This window comes from Electrona antarctica (assembly GCF_951216825.1).
Source record: "Electrona antarctica genome assembly, chromosome: 11".
NCBI classification, from domain to species: Eukaryota; Metazoa; Chordata; class Actinopteri; order Myctophiformes; family Myctophidae; genus Electrona; species Electrona antarctica.
Window position 1 is genome coordinate 20644526 of NC_136792.1, and position 19358 is coordinate 20663883.

Sequence of the window (19358 nt, forward strand, 5' to 3'; positions counted from 1 at the left end):
CTACAAGTTTACAAAAATAAGTAATGCATTACAATGCTGGAGTGCTATATGACACCATCACAGAAGTGTGATTTACAAGGTGTGTGATTTACAAGGTGATTTACAAGGTGTGTGTTTGTGTTTGTGTGTGTGTGTGTGTGTGTGTGTGTGTGAGTCAGTCAGTCAGTCAAAACACTGCACAGAATTGTTAGTTTAACGTTTAACATTCTCTCTCTCTCTCTCTCTCTCTCTCTCTACCACCATCTCTCTTCACAGTGACCCAGTGACCATAGACCGGAGAATAAAGGGCAGTGCAAGCCAAACCATGGATGCATAAGAAAACCTTAATAAAAAAGTACATTGTGTCCATTAAAATACCAAAAAAATAAATAATAATAATAATAATCCAAAACTATACCACATTGTAACTACACAAAGACACCACCTAAGCAAAAAATATATAGCAGTCAAAAATATGTACTATAGCAACTTAATGAATCAATCAATCAATCAATCACACACACACACACACACACACACACACACACACACACACACACACACACACACACACACACACACACACACACACACACACACACACACACACACACACACACCAATATCCAGAGGTGCATGCATTAGAATCCAGTAACATTTGCTTGACAATGACAAAAACAACAACAACCTGATATTAAACTTAAAGGGAAGAGGAGCTGTGTTTGGTAAGACAAACATCTCTTTGACTGGAATGATGGACTTCTGAATATGAAGACAAAATGAAGATAAGAAGAAAACAAAAGAAGAAAGTAATTCTGTCTGGGTAACTTTCAAAATGGGCTCTAGGTTTAGACTACAAACTTTGGACAAGTTGCATTATAATCCTCTTATACCGTATATACTTTGTTGACCTTCTTGCATTTAAAGCATATAGAAATACAGATATTTGCAGTATAAATGAAGACAGATGCACATTTTATAAAAGGTTTGTATGTTGAGTGGTGCCGGATTGATAGAATCACAATGGCTGCTTTGTCAGCACTTGGATTATTAGGGGTTTGTGAATGGGACTGGGAATACATGTTGGATATTTTGGGGGTTTGTGCTTATTTTTTATAATTTTTGGACAAAAAAAAGAAAAAAGGAGACCAACTGCATGCTGAAAGTAGATAACCAATGTTTTTATTTGCGAATGAGGACCCTCTTGATGGGTCTGTGTTTTCTTGTTTGTCATAGGGGCACATGGTGAAACAATGGAAGCAAAAAGATTTGGGGTGGTCCAACGATCTTAAACACTGGCCAGTGTCCCTTTATGGTCCCAAATCTCTGGACTCTGGAGCCTTGCCTTGTACTGGGAGGGGTCTGATGTAATGAGGCGCATGCCCTCCCTCCCTTCCATATCCTGATTCCTGGCTACAACCTATCCCAAATCCAACTTCCTGGCCAGTGTCAGGTTTCATTTATACGTTGTCACATGACCCATTTCAATAAGTGTCACTGGACACTTATTGGGGCTCTGCCCCTTTCCATTCTTGTCCATCTTACATCTTTAAGCTCTATCTTACATACCAAGTCTTCTAACCCTATACAGTATACCCTGCCACCCACTGATCATGCTTACATCATACTAATTGGACTGTTATATGTCAATTGTTTCACTGAATGCCTTTTATAGTACAAGGTCCTTACCCCTGACCTACAAATTGTATCCTCCACTATATATTGGTATTACTGTACTTGTAAGAAAATAATATATGCAATATCTAGGCATGCTGTGGGCCAAACAGAACTTACCATTATTTATTGTATTCATCACTGTAACAAATCACTGTAACAATTAACATTGCCAGAGTTTGACTGAGTGATTGGCAGCAATTAGAGCATCTCTGTAAGCACGATGGATTGTCTGTAATAATGTCACATACTTTTCTATGAAGTCACCTTTGGCAACACAGGACTGTTATATTGGTAAACTACAGCTTTATTCTGCAATTACACAGGACAGGAACTTGTAAGACCATTGTAGCACAACTTTTTATTAAGTGTACATGCTGTTTTTGTTTTCCTTTTTTACTTTTATAAGAATCCGGAATAATTCTGACAAGTTTTCTAAAAGTGAAAACTTTGACCATTCAGCAGCGTTTTATTTCACTAGTGTGGGTTTCTAAAGGGCACATTTTGGTTTGTTTGTGGAACAGAGAGAAAAAGAATATTCACACCTGGTTACAGATGACATTCATCAGACTTGGTTTGAACATAATTTTGTTATATAAGAATTATGACAATTCCAAACGACATTGTTTTTGAGACTACCTTTGGCAAGTAAAAAAATATATATGTTTCAAGTTAAAGGGCAATCAATAGCAATATAGTATACACTATAGGACAGTAACAAAATAGCATTTAATCTATTCCATTCCAAGTCTGATTCCCTCAATCCGAGCTTGCTAATAGCAATCAAAGAGTGTAATTACTACACTACTACACTCCTTACTACTAAAATGCATATAGCCTATATTAGAAAATCAAAGCCCAAGTTAATTGTGCTCATGGAACTAAGCTGATTTACAAACTGCAGTACTTGAGTCAAGTGTTAATCTAAATCTACACTGAACCCTTCTGTTCCAGGGTACATTGCCTTGTCTAAGCATTGTTGTCAGTAAAACTTGAAACATAACATCTAAATGTTATGTTCTTCTGAAAAATGTATATGCCAGTTTTCCCTCTCTGTGTTGAGTATATTTTTGCATGCCTGAAATAAAGGTTAACATGCATGGTCCATACATTGTTGTTTGGCTTTTGATGTTGTCTGCAGTCAAGTTGATAGCAAATAGCATGGGACTAAAGTGAGTTTTTCAGCTGGAATATCACCATCTGGCAGTGTTACCAACTTGTACAAAAACCATGGTTCACAAAGCCTTTACCTGTGCCACTTTACAGCCGTGAGCAGGACAAGAGGGGAAGCATTAGGGCTGAAGTTAGCAAGCAAACTCCTTGTATAAATCCATTCTCCATTTTTCATGGTCTTGGCAGCATGCATATGACTAATTGATGGCCTATGAAAAGGCACAAGCTCTCCTAGCAGATTTTGCACTTTAGTCAGGGCCCTCCATGCCCGATTACAAATTAATGGTTTGACGCCCAGCTTGGCCACCCACAACAAATCCTTAATGCACACTCAAGGAGGTAATATATTGCACTAAAGACAGTAACAGTCCATTCACAGTGTCTACTCCAAACCCAATATCCCATTCTTAATTCCATACTGAACTGTATGACCAAAATAAAAGTCAGCCCTGTACTGCTTCTGGAAACAATTTATGAATGGGCTGTTGAATTTGACATGAGCTGGAGGAGCTACAGAGCGCAAACAAGCAATAACAAGACATCAGGGCCGGATTCACCCTCCCATGGGCCAACGGGCTAGACAAATTTTCAGGGCCGCCCTGGGCAGCCCCCCCCCCCCAAAAACAGAAAGAAAGGCAGGCAGGCAGACATACACTATAGTCGCTGTGGCATGGCAGGCTGCCATGCACAGCGACATTGGGTTTCCACAGCTACCCTAGCAGAAGATCTCAATGTTTTAACCATAATACTAAATATACAATAACTAAACATAACATTTTTTTGGTGCCCCCCCCCCCCCCCCCCGGGGTGCAGCCCACCCTAGCCCAATGGTTAGTCCGCCTCTGCAAGACACACTACTACTCATTTATCTCTCTAGGTCGTTCTCAGACAAGCCCTACTCCAGTCATGCCGGTTCTCCATACAACTGGCCAGCTCGTTGGTGCTTTGCACTCCTGCGTCTTTCTTGAGTACATCCACATATGTTAATGTAGGACGTGCTTGCATGTAGGCACAATATGAACACATTTATCATTAATGAAACCACTGCAATATATGTTAGAATCTATAAAACACTTTAAATGGGTAAGTATTCACTGAAGTGGATTTATGTGCATGAGATGTTGAAAATAATAATTTTGACTCAAAATTAGATCACAGCACTAGGTATCAACCTTTGTAATTGGGGCCCAGTACTTCTGTAATGTGTGTCAGCCACCTATAGTTGCCTCCTCTGGGACAGCATATGGGATGCATGAAAGATGTAATTGTGCTACTTTTGCTATTCACGGTCTGTTTAAGGCTTTAGATTAGAACATCTCCTATTACTGTCCACGGAAATGATTAATACTACTAGTGTAGTGACCGCATTGTGAGACAGACTATCAGACACAGGTGACATAACAAGATTGATGCATTTCCCGTGGTGAGGCCAGGAGATTGTCAGCTTTCTAAAGAATCATGGGGAGCTGCTGTCAATCTCCACACAGTCCTGTAACATTATCTCTCCTCAGCACACCTGCGGCAACCAGCCTTTCTGCCGAGTGGGATTGGGAGAATCAATAGAGATACTTTCCTCTTGTCCTGGAGCCTGCCATCTTCAGTCGGCTGGATTTCAAAATCTCATTTGTCTATAAGGACACAATAGTCCTAAAGTCCTGTCCACAAGAAATAAGTAAGACAAAACACTGGAAAAAGACTCAGCTTGGGTTGTTAATAATAAATAAATAATAATTCAGGACCCCTAGAATATAATTCAAAAATCCTTTATTAATTTTACATGAACAATTACATTATATTGAAGAGTGACCTTAATAATTTGCTATTTTTATACAAGATGAGTCTTTCCAATGTTTTCTCTTTTCTGTCAGGATAATTTTAACCATCTTCAAAGAGTGTCAAGGGACTAAATTCTTTTCGCTCCTATGCCACCAAAATGTGGAACACCCTACCAACAGTCATTAAGACATGCAAATCCCTTGACTCCTTCAAAACCGTTCTCAAAGGGCACATGCGGACGGCTGCAATTCGAAACTGGCCCCCGTAAAACCTGAATCCCTCACTGTATATGTTTCTTTTCCCTTTTTACCTCCATTATGATGAATTCCTGTTCTGTTCTTTGTCTATATAGAAGTGTCTATTTGTACGTCTCTAAATGTTTTGATGAATTGAACATGGTGGACCCTCTTGTAAACAAGTGAAATGCTTAATTGGGTCGTCCACTCACAGTTAACAGCCTTTGTATTGAGTTTGTGCTTGAAATGTACTGTAATTCTGCAAACTGTTAATAAATATTTCAATCAATCAATCAATGTCTTGACTATTAGATCTGTGATTACATAATCTATTGTTTCCAGGTGAACATACTGTAACATCACGTAGACTACTTCTGATGAAGCACTCTAATTCATTTCGGAGTGGGAAATATAGTACAAGATCTTAGGGGATTCTGTAAACGAGAAACAATGGTATGGTAAAGTGTCAGTGTGGACATGACATTTTTAAAACTATAGTCCCTGCCTCATAAATCTATAATTAAAACCCTGATACAGTATCTAGTACCTCTCCAAGAAACGGAAGCCTGCCAAATGTTATATGCATCCTACTCCAATTTGCACAGAACCTCCCGTGGTAAATGAGGACAATGAATCAAGTTGAGAGTTGGCTGTCTAAAGCCAAGAATAACTATAATGATAATCATGACAATGATGTGAGCACCCAAACTGATGAATGACAACATTCAGTAAACATGTTGCGCGAGTGAGTGCAGTGGCAACAGGTCTATGGCAGTAGCAGTGGCATCAGCGGCAGGCCCTGATGATGGAGATGGGTCAGAGTCTGACATCAACCTCCGGGTGCCGAGGGTGTACGCTGAGCATTGAGCAGCCCGCAGCCCGCTGTGGGACCACTTTAACCTCTCCCTGAGGCTGGGGATGGTGCCTCAACTCTGGAATCCTCCAACATTTCAGGACCCCAGGAAGACTAGAGGCTCAGTCATGTGTCTCTAATGGGGATCCTTCAATAAACATAAACATAAACATTGTCCGAGTACCCAAGAACTCCCCTCTGTCCTCAATGACTACAGGCCAGTTGCTTGGTAGCCACAAGACAAGGACAATGCCGCACATGGTCGCTCTGCTCGGTCCAAATACAAATAACTCTCTGGAGTAACATCCATTCTGAGATCAATACTTAATGATACTGTATTGATTTTCTCTTGATCTTTGGGTTACCTCATTTGGGGTCATCTGTATTGATACTGCGTTTTGCTCTTGGTATTTGTAGTTGCCTACATTCAATACCGTCCTCTATACATCCTTTTAACAATCCTGTAACGATACTGCATTCTGTGCTATTCCAGCCTTTGCAGATTATATTTATAGACCACGTTGATAGTGAAGAATCTCCATTACTTTCCCCACCAATATTTGACGACATATTGATAAAAGAATAACACTTCAGTCTAACGGACAGTTGTCACAAACCCAACTTACCAGATGACAGATGTACAGCCTAACCAAAGTATTTTGTCATTTATATCTGCTTTACATAGGTTTTTGATTAATATCCCACATTGCTATTGAAGTGTGTGGTGCAGTGTGTGCATATAAATGGAGCTAAACGATATGGCTTCCCAACATAAGTAAATGAGTAGCATTGCTATAGACGTATTGTAATCCCAAAATGTAATACATTTCCTTAGTAGTTCTAAGTGACCCATTACACTTTAAGAACAAATAAAAACTACTAAAATGTTTTATAGTGTTGAGTGCCTGACAACACCACACTTTGTACGTAATATGAATAATTTATTAATGTACATTTTACAACTTATTAAACCGTCCCCCTTCATCACTTTAAAAGACCATTCAACTAAAAATCCTTGCACCTCAAAATCAATGACATTCAAAATCAGAGTGGCAGTCTCTTCAGGCCGAGCTCGGCACAAAGTCTTTCTCCAAGTGAATGTTATCAATATATAACTATTTAACCACTTAACCACAAATCTTTCATTTTAGACTTTTTACACTTCACGTATGACATGCCCAAAATTGGGATGCCAGGGTTAAAGTGGTTAATATCTAGTCCTATAAGTACATTTGGTCTCTCTGATCCCTGACTGGTGGTAGAACAGCACCCAACCACCAGTCCTCTTCTTGTCCCATTGCTAAGTACAAATCAGGTAGTTTGGTTGGCTGATGGGATGAAACTGCTCAACAGCCTCCAGAGTTCTCCAATCACCAGGCGTAGTTTCCTGGAAGCTTCCGTGCTCCACAGAGCAGAGTAAATCCACTTCCTTTACAAAAACTATTGACCACGGGGCCTGTTGGTCAGTGCAAAGCATAGAGCATCAGCAGAATTGTGCAGACACCAATGACTCCACCTAGAATGAGGGAGTCTCGCCTCTTCCGCAGGTTGACTCGTTGGATGAGGTTGTTGATGGCTGGGAAACGGTCTAGAAGACGTGCATGTTAAGGGACATTCAAAATATACTGAATGACAGGTTAAAAAAAAAGTTCACGTTTCTCATATATTATGCTACAATTTTGGTTTGTTTGTGCGACTTCTGTTATCCAATTGGCTCCGAACTTACTTGGCACAAACATTGTTCATGGGGTCTGCCCTTTGACAAAGTACTTTTGTCAGACATTGTACAGTTTATGTAATATTCCATTTTAGGCCAATATTTTGACCACTACTGCCCATCAGAACTGCCGCCCAATGCTGCATTGTACAGAGCCAGTGAGATAGATCTCCTTTCACTCCACCGGGTCACAAACGTAGCCTCATTGCTGCAACTGTTCTATCTCAATGGCTCTGGAAGTGTATACATCGCTGTTTATTGTCATCAATGTCCGACGTGCTTTGACACAATTTGTCTTAGACAGTCATTTCTGGACGGTGACAGAGGACAAAGTCCATTAATTATTTGCCATGTTTGTTGTCGCTTATTATATTTGTATAATGACACGCTACAGTAGACTGTAGCTTATTTTGTGACTGTGGTGCTGGTGTGTAACAGCAATGACATTCAATACAAACGGTAAGTATGGAGGTGGATTTTCTGCATGCAGCAAACCTTTCTTCAGTACATGGTACACTGGTGCTAATATCACGACCCGCCACGAGCGCATAGTCGCAAGTTCTTTTGCTCCCGATCCGATTGTGATAATTTGAAAATGATGTGATTGGATCGGGACAACCCTAGTGTCAGACCAATCACACACAATGGATGTCAGATGTAGACGGTAGACGCTGAAACCTTTTAGTGAAAAGTACGATAAATTCCATTCCCATCACCTTTAAAGTGTGTTTAATTTGTGCATGGTTCATTTTGGTTGTGGAAAATAAGGAGGGAATAACTATATGAAACAACTTGCTCTGTGATTCATTCAAAAACGTTTTGCCCAAAGGGTGCTATTTTCTAGTTAATGTATAGAACCACCAACACACCATGAACTTTATACATTATTTTCAATTTCCAGCAAAGGCTCTTTCTCATCATCCAAGTTTGCAAAGAGATAACATATTGTAGACAATCAGTGATTTCCTTATTGGATCAAGTAAACATTTTCTCGTATCCTTGGTTATACAAACACACTGTAAAGCATCTACAAGCTCACAATATGTCACATCACAGAGATTTGAATTCTTGTAAATTGTCTATTTTCACTTTTTTCATTTCATTTTTTTCATGTGTACAGAGTGATAACGCATGTTATAGAGGCTATTTTGCACTGATGAATGACAACACAGATGAAAACAGAGGTGTGTCTTGACCTTTGGTGTGACCATTGGGCACAAAATGTTTGAAAACCACTGCCATAAGGATACTGGCCAAAGTGTTGACCTTGCTCTGGATGGACTTCAGCACTCCCCTTTGTGAGGTCATGTTTTCCTTGGTTGCCATGGCAATACTGGTGAGGAAGGGGAGTGGGGGGTGGCACAAGAGAGAGAGAGAGAGAGAGAGACTATGTTGAAACATAACATTGCACCTAGTTGCAGTTCTCATCTCCATATGGTTGTAAAATGCTTTCAACCATGCACAAAAAAAATATGATAGGTCCCACAAGTGTCATTAACATGCCTAGCGAATGGACAGTAGTGGTGGAAACACCATTAGTAGTGCAGCTATGGAAGGAGTGATCGTTCAAAATGAGGTTACAATTGGAAGAGAAGTAGTAGTCAATGCAGGAGATCCCAGCCTGCAGAGAATGATTCTTGTTGGGTGTGAGAGTCAGTGGTATTTTCATTCAGCGTAGTGTTTCTGTGCCTGATTTTCACGTAGCCGTGCGCCGGTATCACACACCAAAAATAGATTAAAAAGATCTACAACATCAGAAGCTATTTTTGTCACATGACACCCATCTATCTTCTATCTATCTATCTTCTATCTATCCATAAATGCACCAAGTCTGTGTGTATGTACGACGTCTGTAATCCACGTAACTCGAGAACCGTTCGTTCCACGGTTCCACCGACTTCAAATTCACACGCGATCCACACCCCCACAGGGAGTGCAGTGCCCGGAGTCGGTCGGACCCACAGTTGTCCAGAACCGCCACAAAAGGCCTATGCACTTAGCCTGGCTAATAAGCCAGACTAATATCACACAACACTGTCGCGGTATATCAGTCTGGGCTGGCTCCACTTGGATTTCATTTCCCAGGGGGCGGGTTCAAACATTCTCTCTTTGACGCAATTGGTCAGAGCTACTGTCAGTCAAAAGTCTCAAGCATTGAACGTCACTGTACCAAAGCCCGCCCATATTGCATACCGTGTCCCGATTGGTCCGACCTGTTCTCGATTGTAGGAAAGAGGCGTGCTACTGAGCCTCGCCAGACCGAAATCCGCTGGTAGGCAACTTTTTTTTGCCAACGGCTGATTCGGTCTGGTTTATTAACCAGGCTACTATGCACTGGCTCTGGACAGGGCCCCTGCCCAGGCTCCATATATGGAGCTGGCCTGTTCTGACATCACAACACTCCATATTTGGGTATGCCTGACAAAGAACTCCATATATACAGGAATAAAGGGACACAGACAGATGGGTGGAACGGGTACTACTGACATGGGTACAACGGGTATTGCATAGCCACGTGGGGCATGGATCTCCAACTTCCACCGTTACCGACTTGGTGCTCTACAGCCGGCACCGGCCTAGTCTATTCTATCTATAAATGCGCCATGTCTCTGTAAGTCTGTAATTCCACGTAATTCGAGAACCGTTCGCCGACTTCAAATTTGACACACGTGTTCCACACCAACACAGGGTGGCTGGTGTCAAGTTCGTCGGATCGCCGGTTGTCCAGAACCAGCACAAAAGCCTATGCCCAGGCTCCGGACAGGGCCCAAATCCAGATCACCCTTAGATCTCCATATATGGAGCTGGCCTGTTCTGACATCACAATGTTGTTCTGACATCACAATGTTGCGCGACCTCGCCCTTTATTAGCCAATTGATCACATCTGATCACCCCTCAACGGGCACTGTTCTAGTATAAAGTATAAATCAGGCATAAGTGTCTATACATGGGTGTATGTGGTACAGAATATGTGTGTAAGTAGTGCAGTACAGTTTGGCCCTGAAGGAGGTGGGTGTAGTCGTATAGAATTGCCATCATAATGTACATCTCACCCTCAAAGTGAGGCTTCAGCATCTTTGAAGGCAGGAAAGTGCAGCTGGGCAATTGGCAGGAAAAGCCAGCCTCTTCACTCTGCTTCTGTGGCATCGGTTACACAAGCTAATCAATATCAACTGCTAAAGCCCACCTCTCAGCCCCTCACTGGAGCTGGTGATGCCGAGTTGTAAGACAGAAGAAACCAGCTGCTACTGCATCCTACTCCTTCAACGGTATCCACTCTCACTATAGAAAGTTTGATCGTAGAAGACGCTAAAATGTTTTGCCGCATACAGGCTAATTCGGGAGATGTTATAATTGGGCAGAGGGCTACCTAAATCTGTTTAAATCCATCTGGATACAACACATTAACTTAAAGAGGCCATGGTCCCTTTCATTCGCAGGATTTTTAGTGCAGTGCTAATAAATCAAAATGTCTATTTCACAGCACACTAATTCTCCATCTTATTTTAGCAGTGTGAAGGCTTCAGGAGCCAGGCCCCATTTAAAACACCATCCCGCTAGACTTCTTTAACTCATGCAGCTCACACCAACTGGAGCATAAGCAGATGACATATCTAGGCATATAGTGTAAGTAAAATGAACAAACAAGGTTGGCTCTAATTGATTTTCATTTGCAGGTTTGATGATGCAACAGTGAGGCCTCAGCCACGTGCCAAGCAGTTACTGTAAGTAGTCAGCCCTGGGGACAAGCTACCTCTAGTCCTGGGTGACAGGGTCCCAATGGAAGACATAGATAATGCTACCTCTCAGTAACGACGACTACGTGGGGGCTGCGGGGCTCGAGCCCCCTTGATGATTTTAGGGTATTTCTAGTTTTTCTACACTCCTAACACCTCCCCCCGCCCCTGGGCATGCTCGGCCGGTCTGGGGGCGGGGGGTTGCCGGTTCCTCCCTCAGATCACGCTGTGTTTATTACCAAACTAAATAAATGACCCAGCGAAAACGGGACCTTGGGGTAGGGGGGGGGGTCTGGGGGGCATGCGGGGGGGGGGGGGGGGTGCGTGGCGTGCCCCCACGACGATTATAAGAACATTTTGTCCCTGCTACCTCTAGTCCTGGGTGACAGGGTCCCAATGGAGGACATAGATAATGCTCAACAACAACACGGATGGATCACTGTGGATGTTTACATCTAGCTGGCAACTTATAAAAGCATATCGATAAATCCTCCAAACAATAAAATAGCATGTGAGTGAGTGTCTATATACACCCAAAGACATCAAAACCTGTGAACACAAACATAGACAATTTGTGTGTTTGAGTTAGGTTGCAGCATTGTATGTTTAAGTAGCTTGCAAAACAAGGGTCTCGATGTGTGAGGGTGTGTGTAGTCTACAGAGATATGGACAGAGAGAGGGATAGACAGAAAGAGATGATATGACAGATAGCGATGATCCCATGCCATCCCTTGAGGGTTAAAGTTGCTGACAGTCCCCAGCTCAGGCCAGGGACATCTCACAGCTGTGGATCATGTTCACAGTGAGGAGAAACACATTTGCTGAGTCCAACAGCTAGCCTGTAGCATCAGAGATGTCACACAATAGAGGGTATGCGCATGCTTAAAGTGAATGGCACATCGAGTGGCAAATCGAGTGGCAAAGCAACAGGCAAAGTGAGTTTAACATTGTTTAATGTTGTTTAATGCAATCAGATAGGACTTTGGATGCATGGGCTGTCAAGACCAGAAAGTAGTTTTTTGCCACTCAGTAGGCATTCCTGCATAACTTCCGGGTTTGATGATGATGTCACGCGCATACTCTCTATAAGGCACAAACATGAGCAACCATACACAAATACATGCAGACTTTTCCAGCTGGTCATTATTTGACATTAAGTGGTTGTCAAATAATTAATAAGTGGTTAATAAAAACTTTAATTTAATTGTACAAAGAAGGAAAAGACAAGAAATGAATTGTGCACACTGGCCATTTGTTTTTGCTTCACTATGACAAGGAAGGGAGAGAAGGACGAATGATGTCTAATAGTGCAATGTGTAAAATGTGCACCAAACATGCATGTTTATGTGCATAAAACTACCTACGGGTTAGGTTGGGGTCATGAGTCAATGGCAGCATTATTTTGGGGTCGGGGGCTGAAAAGTTTGGGAACCCCTAGTCCAGGGGTATTCAATTAGATTAGTCCGGGGCCCACAACTGTAGAATGATTATGTATGGGGGGCCGCACAGCGGAACATTTGTGGGTTCTCAAAATGTATTTTGTGCTTAAACACAAACATTTATGTATATAATACATTTGTGTACAGTAATGAGCAGGATGTCGATACAGGTATACCGGTATGCTACCTTAGAATAGATGTAGACCTAGAATGATTATGTATGGGGGGCCGCACAGCGGAACATTTGTGGGTTCTCAAAATGTATTTTGTGCTTAAACACGAAGATTTTAGATTTATGTATGTATATAATACATTTGTGTACAGTAATGAGCAGGATGTCGATACAGGTATATGCTCCCTTAGAATAGATGTAGACCTATTTTTTACAGTGCATGAACATAATTGCCTTTACATTAACGAGCGTCAACGAGCACCAGCTGAACGTACGCACGCACTCACACACCCACCTGCCCTCTGCAGTGCTCTAGTCTAAAATGACTGGAGTCTGTCTAATTTCTCTCCAAAAGCCCTTGAATATGATGGAATATGATTAAGGATTACTGTGATTTAGTAATCTCACACTTCATTTCTTTTTTTGAAATTTCTTCCAGGGGCCACAAGGGGGCACAAGTGGAATTAATAAAGGGGAAATTCCGGAGTAGCCGTTTTCTTACCGTAAAATTACGACAATATATCCATTGATCGAGCGCGTCCTCGCCCTTTAGGGCGTTTTACTGGTACAGTGAAAGCTACAGCAGCAATTAGCTGAGCAAATATGCGGTCTGCATGTGGTAGAAACTGTGATGGTATTACTTAAGTAATACCATCACAGATCAGCGAATGCACCATATAATAGGCATATGTAATCATCATGATGGCTGATGACTCAATGTTCTCTTTGCACACGTGTGTTTGCAAAAACAGGTGTTTCTATGTCATCATAATAACAGCAGCTCACAGCACCGCCGCGGGGAGTCTGATTCATTCAGCCAGCTGTGAGCTAGGAGGAAAGCACAACGATACGAGGCGCTTTGTTTTGTTTATTGTTATTATGATTCCAGTGTTGTCCAGTGTTCTCGGTGCAGAGCTGTCACGCTAAATATTCAGGGGTTTAGGCTATGCGCTTAAAACCTGGAAAGCAGTTGGCTATTCAAAAATAGCTCATAGCTGTAGAGCCTGTAGATTTGCTATTTCTTTTAAATTTGTGTAAATGCGTGTGTGCAAATCTTTGGAATATATGTTTTTAAGCGAACTTTGCTTCTGGGGGTCCCTGGAACAAAACATTTCGAGATGGGGGTAATACGTATTTCCCTTCAGGCTATTGATTGATTGATTGATTGCATAGTTTTTTAGACCGAAATGTAAATGTGGCAGCTAGGGGGTCGCGAGACATGGCTAAAGCATTCCCGGGGGTCACCAGCCAAAAATGTGTTGATATGACATCCCAGCTCTGATGTGTAATACCGGTAATTACACAAAAGCTAAACAAATCTAGGCTCTACCGTTTTGGATTTTACTTGTATGTAAACTATACTCTGAGATGTCACTGTGCTTGCTTTTGCGGAGAATCAATCTAGTCTGCCTGTTTACCATTACGATATGACATTTAATACAAAATCACAACCATTATGTGGTTTGATAATAACATTAGGGAGGGAAACAGGAAGTAAAATTGGCTGGAGATAGGCTACAGGTCTGTAGGATCAGATACGTTACACAGTGGAAGAACTGATGTACAGTAAATTAACAACCTCTGTGTATGAGGAAACGATCCAATATGTTTAGATTGATCTATTAATTCAATGTGCAACAATACATTGTAATCAATGAAAAGTGAAAACATTAGTTCAGATCATTATTCTTTGCAAAATGTACTTTCATTCAGCAAAAGGTTTTGAAATGAACATCCCACAGCATGGTGGCAGTTTGTCCGTATTGAACGGTGCAAAAGGTCCTTTCTTTTTACAGCCTTGTGAGCTGCCATCAGCCATCACAGAGAGTACCTTGTACCCCAATGAAACACAAGCATAATGATTGATGGTATTTGGCTTCATTCACCAAACGTGGATGTTAAATCATATTTGATGATACAAGTATGAATATTTTTGATGAGCTTTCATCCTTTTCTTGTTCATCAAATTGGTATGATATATGATATGATATAGTACTTTATTGTCAGTTTGCACTGAAATTTGTTTTGCGACCCAGCGGCCTTGTATGCAACACATATACACACATTTGACAGGACAAAATAATACCTAGCAAAGTAAGATATGCATATATAATTCTATGTATAGTAGTACACCGTCCTGTTTATGCCCATGGTGGTTTTCTGTAATCTGAGATGTTTATGCCCATGGTGGTTTTCTGTAATCTGAGATGTATTCTTTACCATCTACTGTTGACTACAATACTACTGGACAGCTGACAGTGCAGTCTCTACAAATATTGCACTAATCCTTTTATCCAAATCTGACAGCTCCACAGTGCCCTGTTCTTCAGTGTCCTGCCCTCTGCGTTTCTTATAACATGTACCTACTTGGGTTGCACTCAAAATTATACCATACCAAGAGACATGGGGAAGGGATTTGAAAACAAGTTCTTTGTAAATCTGTTTCCTATTTGCACGCTTTCATTTGTTGAAGTTAAACAGGGGTTTTCCTTTTTCTTTTACTCAGGAAGAGTAGCTGTTACCATTTATAACAGCTATTGGGGAATTAGGGATCCTAATAAACTAAACTAATCCATGTTTTTCCACATAGCATTTCACTTGAGGATATAAAATAATAGCTTAATTGTTTAGAGATGCTGAATCAGCAAACTGACTAAATGAAATGTCTAAATAAATGTTTCACGGTTATAGAAATACATAAATTAATCTAAACATGATGCTGCACTCAAGTCTAGTGCACTCTTTACATTATACGGGTTAGCTGTCAACTAATTGCATTTAACGGTCAACACAAAAGGTCATCAGCATGTTGATTTTAACATGCAAGGATTACATTAGCTTCTAAATTCGTACTATTCAATTCGTTTCATGTCTGTATGGTATATACACTATACCCGAGATGACAATGTCTGGCTAAGCAACGGCTACTTTGTGCACTGATATAAGTGATTATGTAATCCAGTACATCCCATCTACTGTAAGCCCCTCAATCAAATCAAATCTTATTATGGCAAAATGTGTGATATCAGCAATCTTAAATGACAGAAGTGATGTCTCACCTTATTGTGTCATCCATCAGCCGGTCAGAACTGTAAACAAGGAAAGAGAGGGAGAAAGAGGAAAAGGGGAGAAGAGAGAAAACATTGGTCACTGGTTAGCTATGGAAAGGAGTGTGTATTGAAGGGGATTGGATGAATGGAGCTCCACTCTCTCTGGGGGATTGGGGAGGCAATGATCAATGCTCTGTTTCTCAGAAACCTGATCAGGTTGCCAGGATAAGCAGGGCTGTGTTCCCTTCTCTACATACCTTACTGAACAGCTTCCCCACAAATCTCTGTCTGAGGTCAGAGGCAGGCCCAAGTATAACACAATGGGACAGAGAGACACTGGCACAAATACAGCAACTCTCAAACTGTGGGCACTTATTTATGTGGTCAGATGGATGGGCCATGAACGCTTTGGAGATATTCAAATGAGCCCTGATCCAGAAAAGGTTGAGAACCACTTACTTGAGAGACAGCATAGGACCAATGGTCAAATTGCTTTTGATAATGCTGCTACTCTCTGATTCTTGACCATTCCATGTTTTATTTATCTTTTTTGCTATTCTACAATGTCTGAGGAACCAGAAATATTATAAACATTTGTACCTGTACACAAGATGTCATAATAAATAAAAATGAGTTGTAAAGAATGGCTTCATGGGGTTTTCTTTTCTTTTCTTTAACGAAGAATTGAATTGTCTGTTAATGTTGGATGGTAGATTAATCAACAAAATTGTGCCATGTAATACATTTGCTAAACACATTTTACAATTAAATTGCTTTATTGGCATTATTGCAGATGCAATGAAAAGAGGTTTTCAACTCCTGAGTGAATGCCCTCAAAGTATACAACAATACAACATTTCAACATATGTGTAATTACAAAGTCAAGTAAGGTCATTCCCGTAAATAAATTAATATATTTAATGTGGATCGGCGTGGCATCATGTATAATATAACTTTATGATGTATGACTCCAAATTTGGCCAAGGTTTTAGACCGATAAAAGCCCAACTATAAAATTCCAAGTTAAACTCATGAAAAAACTAATACAAATAAAAAAAAGGTACTTCTGTTGCCTACAGGCACATTTTGTATAGTTTCTGCGTGGTTAGCAGCAGTTGTCTGAAGCTTCGTTCACACTTGTCCTTCATTTCCCACAATGCTTTGCGGGACGTGGGCGGTGCGCTCACAAACCGATGCGGAAGCACAACACTGCTGTGTAGTTTAGTTTCGAGCCGTCGCTGCTGCCTGGATGGTGAATGGTTACACGACAATATCATGTCTAGTAGACGCAAAGTGGCTTTGGTGTTACTTGGTGGCGATTTAATACTTTAACAGTTTGCAGAAAAAGCACAGGAATGTCAACATGCTGTCAACATGCTGTCCACATAGTGGCAGCGGTGGCCGAACGGATTGCGGAGCGGGCTTGATACCGGAAGGTCGCCAGTTCGAATCAGCGGTCCGACACGTTAAAATTACCACCGCTGAAGTGCCCTTGAACAAGGCATTGAACCACTACGATGAAATGTTCTATGAGCAGGGCCTGGCTGGAAACAAGTTCTTGAGCTTAGCCCAGATACCCTGGGTAAATATAGTAATCATTTCATTTCATTTCATTTCCACAGTCAGGAATACACATTCCAGAGGGGGGAGGGGAGAACGGTGACGTTAGCAAAAGATGCTAATTCAAGGCTGTGCAGCAATAAATGTCACGTAGATTTAAACCTGTATTCTGTAAACTGTATATATAATAATAGCGAAAGGAATGCAGCAATATAATACTATTCAAATCTGTGCTTCTCAAAGTGGGGTTCGTGACGTGGACCTCAGGGATTCTTAGCCCCTTTCAGCACCCTAGTTTAGCTTGTCTGTATTTGGGATGTCGGTGGCTAACTACTAACTACAAACTATGCTAAAAGCATATCAGCATATGATGTATATTTGAGACAATGTACCAAAATAAATAATTAAAAATTGAGTTTTCAGAGAAAACAAAAAGGGATTTTATTTTTAGGCAAAATCGAACAGCCCTCCCTATACTGCCGATTCTTGATGCAGCTGCTAACAGAGTACTGTATAACTTCTCACAGTGTTGACACTTCTGGTGCAGTCAAGCACAAACTTATTAAACTTTGATTAAATGTCATGTCCTGCACACAAGCTCATCTGTCAAAGAATAGCTTTCCCTCATATAAGCGACTCAACTCCAGAAAGGTCTGAGAAAACAGCAAGATATGGCATTTTTTTTATGGATAACACGGAAGAAACAAGCAAAGCCATATATTTTCTTACCAAGAAACAACACAATTACCTCAGCCATATAAAATGTCAGCCTCAGAGCTCTAAATGAAACACTTGCTGCTGCATTCAATAAGCATCACATCTATGAAAATGTCAAGCAGTGAGGTGGACTTCCACCTTTGCTGCAATTTGACTAAAGTGACGTATTACGGTACAGTATATACTGTCAGAGAAGTATCAAATCAATCAATAAATTCCTACTAAAAAAAACGTCACACAGCAAACAGGGGAAATGGCATTACATTTCAGCAGTGGTGTGGTACAAAGCGGGTTGATTTTCCCTCCTAGTTCTCGTTTGTACACAGTGCGTTTGCTCATTACTGAAAAACGAATGTAATGGATTCTATAAGCAAGATTGACGAGTTATGTGTAAACAAAGAGTGCCAAAATAAACACAAATGGGTAGAAATACAAACGTATCACCAGCTTGGATGGGCATGTTGCCACTAAAGAGGCCATATGGTCTTTCCGATCTTGCATACACTGACTGACACTGAAGCACACCTTCCAGACACATTCTGTAATAAACCGCTCAATCTAAAGCCTGTTTAAATCACCTCACTCCATTCTCTGTGAATGACTTGGCATTGCTTTCATTCATTTTCACTTTTCAGACTCAAGAATGGCATTGGTTGATGAAGACATATTAAGCAAACAAGGTTAGAAAGAACTGTGTGACTAATAGTTAAAAATTGCTGGTCTCTCAGACTACAGAGGAACAACCCTGTTTGTTGGAGAGGTTAATTGTGTGGGTCCACACCCACAACACCAGAAGGCGTTCAACAAACCATGTACAACCCAGATTCGGCACAAACAAGAGACTAAATTAATTTCGCTCCTATGCCACCAAAATGTGGAACACCCTACCAACAGCCATTAAGACATGTGAATCCCTTGACTCCTTCAAAACCGCTCTCAAAGGGCACCTACGGACGGCTGCAATTCGAAACTGGCCCCCGGAAATCATCTCTTCTGTGGTGTAGGCAGGGGATCAAATGCCCCAAATATATAATTCACAACTAAATCAATTATCTGACACACTTAACACCTCTGCATTGATTTACAAAAAAGTTGACATTTCGGTCCCCAATTATGACATTTTGAAGGCAGGGGTGTAGGCAGGGGATCAAATGCCCCAAATATATAATTCACAACTAAATCAATTATCTGACACACTTAACACCTCTGCATTGATTTACAAAAAAGTTGACATTTCAGTCCCCAATTATGACATTTTGAGAGGTAACCAGTAG

General features: G+C 41.0%; 2 protein-coding genes across 3 annotated transcripts in view; one reads left to right on the forward strand and one right to left on the reverse strand.

Annotated features, from left to right (window-relative positions):
* Positions 1-19358, forward strand: part of abhd15a (abhydrolase domain containing 15a) — a 374815-nt gene that overhangs the window by 141225 nt on the left and 214232 nt on the right. The window lies entirely within an intron of this gene.
* Positions 6621-19358, reverse strand: part of gosr1 (golgi SNAP receptor complex member 1) — a 44548-nt gene continuing 31810 nt past the window's right edge. For both annotated transcript variants that reach the window (XM_079513924.1, XM_079513923.1), the window contains 3 exons: positions 15817-15846; positions 8659-8741; positions 6621-7279 (listed from right to left, as the gene is read on the reverse strand). In XM_079513924.1, the coding sequence (XP_079370050.1) occupies positions 7155-7279; positions 8659-8741; positions 15817-15846 (238 nt within the window). In that variant the 3' untranslated portion in view covers positions 6621-7154. The remainder of the gene's footprint in view (positions 7280-8658; positions 8742-15816; positions 15847-19358) is intronic.